This window comes from Streptopelia decaocto (genome assembly GCF_964273445.1).
Source record: "Streptopelia decaocto genome assembly, chromosome: 5".
Lineage (NCBI taxonomy): Eukaryota > Metazoa > Chordata > Aves > Columbiformes > Columbidae > Streptopelia > Streptopelia decaocto.
The window spans coordinates 69,899,277-69,913,024 of NC_138659.1; the positions used below are offsets into that span (position 1 = coordinate 69,899,277).

Genomic DNA, 13,748 nt, shown 5'->3' on the forward strand with positions numbered 1-13,748 from the left:
TCTAGGTCTTAGAAGGAAAGGCTGAGAGAGCTGGGGCTTTTCAGCTTGAGGAAGGGAAAACTGAGACGGGATCTCATTAGTGCTGATAAATATCCCAAGGGTGGGTGTCAAGAGGATGGACCAGACTCTGTTCAGTGGTGCCCAATGACAGGATGAGGGGCAAGGGGCACAGACTGAAACCCAGGAGGTTCCATCTGAATATGAGGAGAAACTTCTTCACTTTGAGGTGCCAGAGCCTGGCCCAGGCTGCCCAGAGAGGCTGTGGAGTCTCCTTCTCTGAGACATTCAAACCCGCCTGGACCGACCTGTGTGATCTGCTCTGTGACCCTGCGTGAGCAGGGGGGTTGGACTGGATGATCTCCAGAGGTCCCTTCAACCCAGCCAGCCTGGTGTTCTGTGAAAGATCTGGAAAACCTTAAAATGATGGAATTGTTTCAGTAGCTGTTTCTGCTTCAGTTTGAAGTGATGCTGGGGTCTGTTATGTGAGGGGAAGCCAATGGACAAAGGTATCGGTCTGTTGGGTGGGGGTGACGTTGCAGTGAGGAGCTGCAGTGGGGGCTCAGCCACCTGGTGAACCCCAGGTCGTTCTTCTGATACCCTGCAAGTAACCTTTAAAAACTGCAAGAGAAAGGAAAATGGGTAAAAATCATCCAGTGTGTAAATACGACTGTGTTACCTACAGATGCTGAGCATTGTGAAGTACTCCTTTGATTTTAGGCGTAACTTTTGTCTTTCCATTGGCAATATTTATTGCCTTTTGCATACTTCTCCTCTGCAGACATTCCAACCCGCCTGGACACCTTCCTGTGTAACCTCAGCTGGGTGTTCCTGCTCCATGGGGGGATTGCACTGGATGAGCTTTCCAGGGCCCTTCAACCCCTGACATTCTGGGGTTCTGTGATTCAGAGCAAGCTCTATATCAGTATTTTTTTCTTAGTGTAAAAGTTCTGTGGGTAATTTGAGGGCTGAGTAATTCTTGGAAAGATTTCAGAGTGTTGGTGCTTGCACAGTTCTCTGGGCTGTGGATGTTGGGGTTTTTTTGTTGTTGTTGGTTTATGGGCTTTTTTTACTTGCTTTTAAAAACCTGGAGAGGTTTTGAATCTTTTTATCAAGTATCCACCATACATTGGTTGCCTTGTTTTATCCTCCCGTGTTCTAAAACCCGCGACAGCTACACAGCACACAGCAGGTGCTCACCGGTCATTGGGGAAGGCAGAGAGCCCAGGAGGTGGTGACTGAGGAGCGTTGTCAAGTCCACCCAAGGGAACTTCGTCTTTTGTACACGTTGTGTAATTCCAAATGAAGGAGTACGACAAAATCAGCTCATTTTTCCTCTCTCAGAAATGCAACAGGAATACCCTATTGATCAGAGCAAACTCCAGACAACCCAACTCGAAGGTGACATCGCTGCAATTTTCGCCTTCTGCGTGCCCGCAGATATTAAGTTGATCTTTGACCGTTCTCTGCTAGGGGCTTGACGGGGACACGGAACATTTTCAAACCTCTAATTAGGGGCCTTTGTAAGTTATTAAAGATTGATTCACCTCACAGGTGCTACCAAGGCATGTTTGTATGTCTTTGCTGGAGTGCTCAGCAACTGGGCGTCAGGGCTCTTTCTTTCCCCTGCCATTCAGCAGGTGCTGAGTTGTTGTTTTTTGGGTCTATGCATTTGAAATATGTGACAGCAAACTATTACTTGAAATGCACATATATAATACTTTACCATATTAGGACAGTTGGGAGACTTTGTTTATGTATAAATACCTTTAGAGCATTTAATGAGCAGCCCGGTAAATTCAGAGGATTGTGTACAGCAGAGATCACCACCTCCTTTCACTTCTAATATCTGCATAGAATTAGAATAATACAGTTGTAAACAAATAATGGGAGCTTATGATGGTGTTTCTCTGTTACTAGATTTGGATCATTTGTAATCAAATTCTCTGCTACTTGATGCAGAAAAATATGAGGGGATGTGATAAAGTCATGGGTGGGCGTATTTCCCCTTGTAGATGCATTGCAGAGTTGAATGTTGGTTTCTTGAGGCAAAAATTTCAACAAGTGCCCCATGATTTTTCTCCTTTCAGAGCTATAAAGCTGGAGGTTAAATGACCAAGAAGCAATTAAATAGAAAAACTCTACATTGAAGGAACTAACTCTTCAAAGTACTTTCTTTGAGAGATCCCACTTGCATGTTCCAAGTGAACGTGTATTTACAGGAGTCACTTGAGACTGGAAAACGCTTCTCTTGAGCTGTTAGAAGTTGGCTGTGCTTATCCACTGTTATTTCTCATCCTCCGTGCATGCGCTTACAGGGCAAAATGTGGATGCTGCTGTTTCAGTTCCTCTCTAGCATCTTGTTGAGATGGAGTGCTCTCTATTCTGCACTGTAGTATGGTTTTTCTTGATTATTCTTTATGCCAGTGACTTTTATTTTTCCCTGCTGCGCAGCTTGCGAGAGCAGAATTCCAACCTGTGCTGAGTATCTTGCCATAGGGATGAGTCCGTGGGGGTTTTCCTCCCGTAACTCTTGGCTGCTCTGTAGGACACAGGTTGTGGTCACCGATGGCCTGGGAGTCCTGCAGAAGCTGCAGAGAATAGTTCAAGTCATTGCAGTGGGACCTGGGCAACCTGATTTTGGGTCAGGATGTCCCTGCTCATGGCAGGGGTTGGACTGGATGAGTTTTGAAGATCCCTTCCAACCCAAACTATTCTACGATGCTATGATACAGCTTCTGCCAGACTTTGGGCAGAAGCTGTTTCCCTATGAAGTCCATCTTTGTCTCATCCATCCCCTTTCCTTCTCTTTTTGAGTGGCAAAAGCAAATCCTCTTGAGCCCGTGCCTTCATAGACTCACAGAATGTCCTGAGCTGGAAGGACCCACCAGGATCACGGAGTCCAGCTCCTGTCCCTGCACAGGACACCCCACAGGTCACCCCATGTGTTTGAGGACGTTGTCCAGTCTCTTCTTGAACACAGTCAGGTTGGGGCCGTGACACCTCCCTGGGGAGCCTGTTCAGTGTCCAGCACCTCTGGGTGAAGAACCTTTTCCTCATGTCCAACTGACCCTCCCCTGGCACTTCTCCTTACCATTCCCTCAGGTCCTAAATCACTGAGATTTGTCAAGTGAGAGTAATTTTCACTTGGCCCTGAGGTTGTAATGCCCGTATCAATTTTTCCCCTTGAAGCCCAAACACACCCCCACAAGCAAGTATCGATTGATTCATCCTTGGCACTCCTTTGCCTCCTAGCTGTCAGGTTTTTCTGGTACCTTCAGTGGATATTTAGCACTGGTGATGCTGCCTTTTCCATCCCATGGTTGTAACCAGCCGACTGTCAGCTGAGCCTCACTTAACTGAGATTAACTTCTAGGTCTTGTTTTTTGGTCCTGCACTGTCTGTTGTGGGCTACTCTCACTCCTGATGTTGGGCTTGTGATACTGTTCCGGAGCTATTTAAAATCCTCTTAAGTAAAGACTTAATTCAGTGCTCATGAGCATTTGTAAATGTTCAGAGGCTTCAGCTTTTGTGAAAATAATCTCTAAGCAATGATATAGTCATTAAGGACTGCCATGAAGCCTCCTCTTGTGAGTCATCCATGTGCCATCAAGTCCAAGCAATTTGGGTAATATCATTAAAAAAAAAAGAGTCGGTGTGTTATATCTTTTGTGTGGCTGTCAAGAGCTTCATCCGAATTTTCCCAGGTACTGTATTAATTAGAGATCTCCCGGGCCGACAGCCAGTGTAGCGTTTGATAAAGTGGATCCTTCAGTTGTGTTTTCAGAGATCATCTGCCAGGTAGATTTTACAGCACAAGGGCAACTTTTTGGAGCGACCTGGGTTGCGATAGCATATGTCCATCTGTCAAGAAAATAAAACTGTTGTGTTTGAAGATACTGTTCACCTGTGTATGCACTGGTAGCTGTGCTGTTTTCTGTCTGTCTTACGGATACGACTCCTCTGAGAACAATCTGCCTGCCAGCTTGGTGATTCTGAGCCACTGTGCTCCTGCCTTGGGGCACAGCAGAGCTCGCACCTCCTCCAGACCCACCTGAGATACTCGGGCAGATCGGGAGGGAAAGAGATTTGGGAACGTTGTCCAGTAGGGCAAAATAGCTGCAGAAATCTCATGCTTTTCTTCTGTTTCTGTTCTACAATATTATTTAGAGGAGGTGGAAAAAAAACCAAAACGCTCTTAATTCCAACCTGTCCCTTCCTGCTCTCCCTTCCCTTACCCCAAATATGTTTCAGTACTATGCTGATGGTTTATACATTGTGTAATTTAAATATCATTATTTCTTGCTGAGTAAATCAGGTTCTGATGAACAAGAATAACCAGCTCTCTCCGTTGGGCATGGATTTATTTGAGGGCTGGGAATGGGGGAGGCTGGAAAGAGCAGGTTCTGGGGTTAGGAATGCACCCGGGTCCCTGCACTGTGCAAGACAGTTTGCAGGTTTTACATTCACTAGATTAATCACATCAGTGTTACCTGCTGGTAGGTTTAGGAGCATCAATCTTTGTCCTTATTTCCCATACCCTCTTGACTCAAGCCAAAATGTTGAGCTCAGTTTTTGTGCTGTGTCCATTTTCCTCATCTCTCTGCAAGTCCTGTACTTGCCTTGTAGAAACCACATCTGAATACCAGCATAAAGTATTTCAGCAACATCTTTTGAGCCATAAAAGACCATATCATGCAGTTGAATACCATCCTCCATCTTGGTCAATCATGTTTGTACACTTGTGCTGTTCCACATTGGGAACCAGCGCAGATGAAGTAAAGGATGTTTAATATACTTTGCCAATGCTCAACCAGACAAGCAAATGGGAAGTCATGTGTAATTCTGTGTGTAATGCTGTGGGATGGCCCTGGTAGGGTCCCGTTAATCAATGTTTTTAAGCAGAGGCAGTTAACATCAGTGCAATGCTTCTCCAAATGCTCTTAACCTAATCACTTCATTTTTTACTTACTTACAGCTTTTTCAGGTTTCTATGTTTTGGGTTGAAAAGCCGGTGACTGGAAATCTGGAAGTTATCTTATTTTCCTAGATGTTCTGTAGTATGTAAGCGCCGAAGCCGGTTGACTATTTGGGCAGTGATGAAGTTGTTCAAACAGTGTATGTAACCTGGTGTTCTGTGTGCAGACTGCAGGGAAATCTTGCTGCCAACGATGACGGATCAGCTCAAATATCACTTGGAAAGACAAGAAGACTTGGAGGCTTGTTGCCAGCTGCTGAGTAACATCCTGGAAGTGCTTTACAAGAAAGATGTGGTTAGTATCTTATGGTTCTGTGATGATTAGCACTTAAATGGATCTTAGAATTAACTCTTGATGGCTTACATTTTATTTTCTTTTTTTTTCCCCTCTTTTAAGTCTTCTTTTTGGGTACCTGGTGATGAGGATGTGTCGTGTGACATCTCAGGATGTTTATTACTGTTTTTATTACAGCACTGTTGTCCAATAACACTTTTCCAGACATTGGTTAGGTACTGAATAAACAGATATTTTTAGGAGTTCAGCCTTTCCCTTCCACCTCTACCAGGTGGAAATATGAAAAATACTTGATTTGTGCGTGGTGGGTTTTTTTGTGGTGTGTTTTATGTTTTGGGTTTTTTTTTCCCCATGAGCATTTTGGGAAATGCGCATTTGAGTTGTATGGATATATATGAACATATGCTCTCGTTGACACAGCAAACCTATTAACTTTCTGAAGTGCCATTAAAGTTAGTTAGTAGAATTCTCCACCTCCAGGAGAGGCAGCATGAATTGGGATGTGGTTGATTCTGCGTGAATATTACAACTAGTGTAGGTGTCTTGTCCATTCTGAATGTGTAATAAACGTAGGAGAAGGTTGTGCACGAGAACCCGTGTGGTGCCCTGGGCTGGTCCACAGGTAATAGTAATGTATAGTAGTCCCTTTTTTTGGTCTTTTCTTGACTTCACACCAATATGGGAATATTAGTGCTTTGCCAGAGAGCCGCAATGATGTGATGCTCTCTTAAAGACTGACGAGGCCACTGCCTGAACTTTCAGTGCTACGTAGGATTGTACAGTAATTCAGCTGGAAAGGACCGCAGGGGTCAGCTGCTTACATGGGTATCTAGCATCTTATTTGACTTATTTTTGGGGTTTGTTCTGATTTTGTCTCTTTTTTGAAGTAGTTGTGTGGGACTGAGGTGGCTGTGGTGTTCCCTGTAGACGTTATCCCAATGACACATTGTCAGCAGCAGGAGGAAGAGTCTGTGCAGGAGCAGTAGCTGTTAATATTTGTACTGATGGTGGATCATTCTTCAAATGAACAAATGCATTTTTCATGTATGCGAGTCTGCCTTTGGTAATGAAGCGTAATCCAATGATAAGATGTGGGTTATTATACAGATCCAGGGGCAAGAAATAAAATGGTTCATGGAAATATTTGATGGTCAAGAAGCAACACAAAGATGCTGCTTTATTTAGATAATTATCTGGGAAAACGCTTGCAAATATTGGCTCTAGTATTCTTTCCCCTTTCCATCTCACAGACCCCTTTTGAATTCTTCTTCAGACTAGTGAAAATGATGAAGAAACCTGTTTATAAAGATGGGAGCAAAGCTCATCTGTTTCTTTCTCCCTGTCTTGTGTTTTTGGCTTCAGTTCTGCACGCGGTTTCTGAACCTGTTCCTAAAAGCTGCCTGCACTAAATATTTCATTTTCAACTCTTTCAGAAATAGCAGCAGGTGACTTCTGATACAGAAATATTAATTTGAAGCAATTCGCCGTTCCCTAACCAAAGTTTTGCTTTGCTTTTCTGTTTCTTTTAATTGAGCTGTTGCAGAATAAGCCCCCAGATTTGGTAATGCCTGTGCGCTTTTCATGTGGGAAAAATGACTTAGGAAAATAAAAGTATTGGGTAACTAAATGTCATAGACTTTGCTATATTTCCAGGGACTTGCTCTTCATTTATATAATTGCAACGGTACATGTTAATTTATCAGTAAGACGTATTAATAAAATAGCCTTTGCATGGTGTTTGTTAAAACGGGAGGCTAATTTGCTGCTTTTGATCAACAGCAGTGAGTGATGTTTTATTTAACTTTCACAAGACGGACAGGCATAAATAGTTCAATTGTGCTGGTGTCTGCTGTATCTAGTTACCACTAATTTATTCTTTTTCCTTAGGGGCCAACACAACGACATGTCCAGATAATCATGGAGAAGCTATTGAGGACAGTAAACAGAACAGTCATTTCCATGGGACGTGATTCGGAGCTCATTGTAAGTGTCTCTTGATGTAAACTTAAATACCTCTGTCACATCTTTTTTGAACCTGACTGTAATAGGATTTAAATCCCAGGCGACCCAAAGCAATCAAAACCTTCTGCAACCGTCTTGGTGTTCAGTAAGCTGTAAAACATTGACTTGTCATTTTTCCTGTGCTTTACACGGGGGGACAAAAAGATCTTTAAAAAATATTGGTGGTCAGGTGATTTGCCAGATTTTAATGTCTGTGTTCACCAAAACGATGAACTATTTGTAATTAGCAGCTAAAAAGTGCAGAAGTGAAAGACTTGCTCATTTGTTACTACACCAGCAATCGTTTGACTCTACAAGCATTCACTTGACTTTTTTGACTACAACTGAGAACCAGGAGAACAACAGCATTTAAATGACCGAAGAATAGAATAAAGCCCCGAATTATTACTTTTTGAAAATCCCGAGGAAGGACTGATAGAATAATTGCAACCCATCACGTTCCGCTTTGGTGGCATAGCACTGTGGTTTTTAAGGCCTGGCATTTGAATTTTTCAACTATATTATTGTTATTGGTCTAAATAATGAAACAGTTGGGAGACCTATTGACACGTAACATGGGGATATATCTTAGTGTGGTTTTGGGAGTCTCACTGTGTGTTTGCTTTTATCTTATATTCTTCTTTAGGTGTCTGCATATATAGGAAGCTGGTCAAACTTGACCAGGTTTCTCATCTATCTGAATAGCTACATTAATTTGGTTCAGTTTGGTTTGATACACTGATTACTTTATTAAAAAAAGGTTTTATTTGTTAGTTGTATACATCTGAGTTTGTTAGCACTTTCTGTTTTTGAATTCTCCGTTCTTTTCCGATTTTATTTCTCCATTTAATTGCACACAGTGATATTTGGCTTATGAGAAAGTGCTTTGTCCTTAGTTACTGCTGTTTACGTGGCATATGGTGGTGCTTGTGTTGGCAAACATACCACAATTTTAGTTTTGTCTTCAGTGCGTCATCCACTACCTTTGGTTTGGTTTTGTTTTCCGCTTTTATCGCTTTGATTTGCAATAATAGTTTTTTGTCCTAAGAAAGTGATAACGCATCACCAGACCCATGGCTGGAGCAAGGAATGGTCTTAAGTAGAGATCATTCTTTTAGAATTTATAATGCCGGGATGCAGTAACAGTGAAAGGAAGACAAAAGGTTTACATGTTGTTATTTTGTGTGTTACCACAGAAATTATTAATAATATGCAGAATCTTTCTATACAAGGGTGCAAAACTTCTTCCCCCAGTTGCACAGAAGGTGTAGTCTTGTAAGAAAATTCTTCAGTTATGGTTAGAATGTGAGTTAATTATTGCTTTGACGAACATGATTTAGTCGATATTTTAAAATGTTAGTTATTCCTTTTGCATTGATCAAATTATATTTGAAAACTTCTCCTGTATGTATTTTAACTAAGTGCAGTTGTATTTAAAATATCTGTAGTGAGCATGAATGCAGCTTGAAATCACTCTATCCGCACACTGTAATTATGTAATGAGTGTTAATAGGACTGGGTATTTTCAAGGAGTACTTTCTCCTGTCTTTAAATACAGTCATTGCAGAAAGGGTCCTCTTGTAATCAACCAGTAACAATTCATTTTTGTGGCATCAGCAAAGTAGGATGAGGAAAATGCAAGTGATGATTAACAAGCATAATCCAACTACTCTTGGCTCAGAATCAGGTTGAAATTATGTATTAACTTTTGTCAATAGTAATATAGCTTTACCTGGAACTTATATTAGACAATTAAGTGTAAAGGATGAGTATGAGGAATGAATTTTAAAAATAAGGGGCCTTATAGAGGAACAACTTATCCAAATGAAGTAAACTACAGAACATTGCCGTTTTTTTTCTTAAATAAAGAGTGGTATTGGTGTACTAAAGCTGGCACGTTTTCACCTTGGAGAAATACTTAAGCTGTGTCATCTTCATCCAAAACCTGATGTTGAATAATACACTTTAAATATAAAAGAGTCCAGAGGAATTGGCATCTGCTGCTGTAGAGGTGAGCTATATATCCCTGAAGATTTATCAGCTCTTAGCTTCATTCTGGAAACATTCCTTGGAGGATCCTGCTTGGATGATCTCCAACAACTGGAAGATGCAGTCTCTCTAGGTGGAGACAAGACTCCTTTTCTGTTAGGCAGCAATACAGAAACGTGGGTTAATAATCCCCTTTCCACATTCTTTATAAACCTCTGTCCCAGTCGCTGTGGAACTACAGTGGCCTTTGGGATGCGTCAACTTTGGGTCTGTAGGAGTCAACATCAAAGACGATCTGTTTGTAGAAATTGTTTGTTTGTATGTTAATAATATTGTTTGTGTGCTCTTCGGGGTTTGAGGCTTGGTGACTTAACTTAGGTTGTTCTTGAGCGCGTGGTAAGTCAGTGACAGCCGGTGTTCCTGAGAGGCCGAGTTCTGTGCGGTCAGTCAGAAGACTGTAAAGAATTTAAGTGGTCGGTTGAAAATGTGGTTATATTGGAACAGAGGTGACGGAAGTGAGAGGCTTAAACATAATGTACTTTTTACATTAGTGAACAAAATCTTCAAATAGAAGACGAGGTTGCTGGGTGTGCTAATGTAATGGGAACGTAAGACACTGGATTTACGCTTTGAGGAGGATAAGGAAAATGGAGTATTGGGTAGGACCTCCGAATGTTTTTTTGGTCTTCAGTGTTCTTCAAGGCTGGATCCCACATCTGTGGCAAAGTTTCTGTCTATTCAACTTTAAATTGCCTGTTAACAGCGTTTAATTAAAGGTGGTGCCTTTTCTACAGCGGGGAACAGGCTGGAAAGATTCTCGGAGCCTCACTTGACTTTGCTCATCTTTTTGTTGAGTTTTTGCTTCCTTATATGTGCGAGCTTCTATATAAAAATCATAAGCTATTTTTATCACATATCTTCAAAAGAGAACTATCTTGAAATTAGTTAGACTAGACAATAAATAAAACAGAGTATAAGTGATAAACTCAAATCTGATCTGACCGTGTATTTTGTAGAAGTCGGCAGCCAATTGAATTTCAGTTCTCATTTGTGGAACCACAAAATTTCTTCTAGTCTCCAGAACTTCCAAAAACCCCATCCCTCAGTTTCACCGGTGTCTGTACTAACTACGATTAAGCACAGTCTGGACACTTAAACAGGTTGTTTCAGGGAAAGCAGTGAATTTATATACTTGGAAATTAGCATTAGTTCCCAGCCTGCCGTAGCAAACGAGCTTTTAATGTGCAAGAAGAATCTTGTCACCAGTTTAATACTCATTATTTTTGGTTACTTTTTCCCCTGGAAGTCCCACGGTGATTTTTACTTGATCTATTTGCTGAGTAGCAGGTTCAGAGTGGGTTATTGCAGTGAACTCGATGCAGATCGTGGGTTCTGGGTTGTCTGATGGAGGGTTGGAGTTCGTTGCTTTGAGCTACTTTTCCAAGTGCCCAGAGCTCACAAAATCCTTCCTACTGAAGAATGTGCTGTCTGAAGAAAGAAAATAAATTGAACGTAGATGTTTGAGTCTCTTTTTTGAAGGAACAGGCTGTCCAGGGCAGTGGTGGAGTCACCATCCATGGAGGGGTTTAAAAGGCGTTTAGACGAGGTTCTTAGGGACATGGTTTAGTGCTAGAGGTAGGTTTGGTTGGACTCTTCCAACCAAAATGATTCTATTATTCTATAATTTTAAACCATCTCTTTCCTTGCCTGGTAACTTTGGAGGAATGTTGCGTTCCATGTGAGTCAGGTTATGGGCCTCCTTCAGTAAATCAAAGTGACTGGCCGAGATGGTAGGTCCAAAATGAACCATGAGTCGTCCCTGCTTCCTTGTGGTCAGCAGCTTGCTATGTTTTTCATTTACAAAGAAAAACAAGCTCATTGCTCAACTCTTTAATTTCAGAAAGGATATCCAGATGGCGGTTTTTTGTATCCATATGTGGAGAATTTTTGGAAGATACTTCCGTTGGCAGATTCGTTCAACTGTGTGATCGTTGCCTATGAAATAGACATTTTTTGGTTCCTTTATATGGTGGAACAAATCAAATCCCATTTTGATGTAGCAAAATATGTAAGAGCCAAGAACGTAGGGAGAGGCTTTGTCCCGAAGAACGGTGGCTCTGAAATCAAGTGGTGCTTTGTGGTGAACAAAGTCAGCGTGAACACCTGCTGTGATGGGGGAAAACTGCTATTTTAGATACTCTTGAGGTGCATGACCAGGAAGCAGTGGGCAGGACGGGACTTGGACTTTACTGATGAGTGGAGATGTGGTGAAGAAGTCACCAGAATGTAGAGAATGCAAGTGATTCGTCATGCGAAGTGTGAAGACCATCTTGAGGTTACTAGGAAGAAGATTTAGAGGTGCTCCTCAAAGAGAGCGGTGGATTCTCCATCTCTTGGCACCTTCCGGGCAGGATGACTTGCTGGAGGGCAGTAAAACACGAAGCTAAGTCTAAGTAAATCATGAGTTATTGTGGGTCACGGGAGAGAGTTCTGGGGTTGAAGTTATTTAGGAGTTGAAGCCAGATGTCAGTTGTCTTTCTGTGCCTTCGAATCTGTCAAGTTTAGGGTGGACAAGTTTTATAATGTTGGGGGAAAAGCCTCATTTTCTTCACCGGACTTCTACGACATACAATTATCATCCTTTGTTTAATTGAATTGCATGTTTTTTTCACTTCCAAAAACACATGGAATTATGCATTGCAAGCGAATTTCACAACAACTGAAGTGGTGGTTGAGTGATGGTCGTGATTTTGTTCCGTCACTGATATTGAGCTTTTTTTAATGTTGTAAAATGAGTAACATCCCCAATGCAGCTATGGAGTGTTTATCAGAACAAGCTGCGTTCACCTAAATAAACAGAGAGCAGATTCCTACCACTCCAGTTACTTTAATAAGTCACGGTTGTATTTTATGCTGGAATAATACTAAAAATTGTTTCCCGCAGTCCGTTCCGTTCTACTAGAACAGAATTGCGTCGGTATAGCAGTTATATTTTTAGTGGCAATCCAGTTAACAAATTCCAGTAGCAATATATAATATGTGCTGTTATACAGATGCTGAAGAAATGTGATCTAACGGTGTACTTGATTTGAAATTGTTGATGAAAAATGAACCTATCTGATTTTGAAAAAGTGTTTAACCTTTAAAAGAGAGTGAAATTAAAGTCATAGGCGGTGGTTTTGCATCTTAAGAAAAAGCAAACACTTTGTACCAATGGTAGGATTTTTCAGTTTTAATCGTGATTTTTTTTTCACTTTATCCTGATTTTTAAACTATTTTTACAGTGACTGTTTTTTTCTTTAAGAAAACAAGTGATACCCACATGAATAGTGTTTCCTAATAGCTCTAAAACAAAGGATGTAACTGTTGCTTCATGGAAATCATACGGACTCAGAAGATAGCAAGTAATATAAAATCACCGCAGTATTTATTGACTAAAAAGTATTTTAAAGCATGATATGGGAGGAAAGTGCATATAGCAAATTAGTGTATGAAAGTGCATGGTACTGTCAGTGAACTCGGCAAAGCTACATTATGTGGCACATTGAAAGTGAAGATGCTTTTTCTTCGTTATCACCTCATTTTATAAGATCTTCTACGTTAGGGTGAAAATAGCGTTGTCAGTCACATTGAACTAAAAGCTCTAAAGAATGAGGGTTTTTCTCTCAGTGTCTAACCTGAGCCTGAGTGATTCTAAATGTAATACAATATGATACATTTTACACACTTGCAAAAACATTTTATTACAAATTACATCGTATGGTACGATAGAACACCATATGTAATTTTAAGCAAGACTATATGTATGTTTAGCTTTTCCAGTTTTTAAAAAAATGTAAAAAATTAAAAATTTGCAACTTGTTAAGAAAATAGCCTGGCCATGTACAGAACACGCCGTGAGAACTTCCGCCTATAGCTCTTTCGATATTTCCCTCTGTCATTTGGAATAATTAGGGAATCTGGTCTCTGCGTGAGTCGGTAACCGCACAGAAATACAGTTCAGGTTCGTCCCCGCGCTCCAGAATGTTCGGAACGGGTTGATGGGAAAAGCTACTGATTGGGTGACACTAACGATTTGGAATTGATTGCCACTGAGAGATAGAGCCTTGATTTAGTTTCTTTCCAAAAAAACCCCAACACTAGGCATGGATGAGTTCATTAATTATTGACACTATCGTAAAATAATGCTCAATACCGTTGTGTTTCCTTATTATGTCCGTATTTGATATTTCTTTTTAGGAAAAAAAAATATATATTTTTTCTTGTTTGGGTTTCTAAAACATGTAGGGTGGGCTGCCTCATAAACAGGTTTATATTCTCAATTAAAAATGGTATAAAATACATGAAACATGTTTGTTTTCCCAAACAAAACAATTGCACTTCCTTCCTGGGACACAGGATCACCTTTTCTCATCCTTCAGCTTCCCCAAAAGTATTTCAGGATATCGTTTGCTTACGTACAAGAACTCGTAGCCCTCTTGAAGGTTC

At 40.9% G+C, this 13,748-nt stretch overlaps 1 protein-coding gene across 1 annotated transcript in view; it reads left to right on the forward strand.

Annotated features, from left to right (window-relative positions):
* DOCK1 (dedicator of cytokinesis 1) overlaps window positions 1-13,748 on the forward strand; it is a 273,982-nt gene that overhangs the window by 79,308 nt on the left and 180,926 nt on the right. The window contains exons 26-27 of the mRNA XM_082054440.1: window positions 5,143-5,270; window positions 7,158-7,253. Coding sequence (XP_081910566.1) covers window positions 5,143-5,270; window positions 7,158-7,253 — 224 coding nt within the window. The remainder of the gene's footprint in view (window positions 1-5,142; window positions 5,271-7,157; window positions 7,254-13,748) is intronic.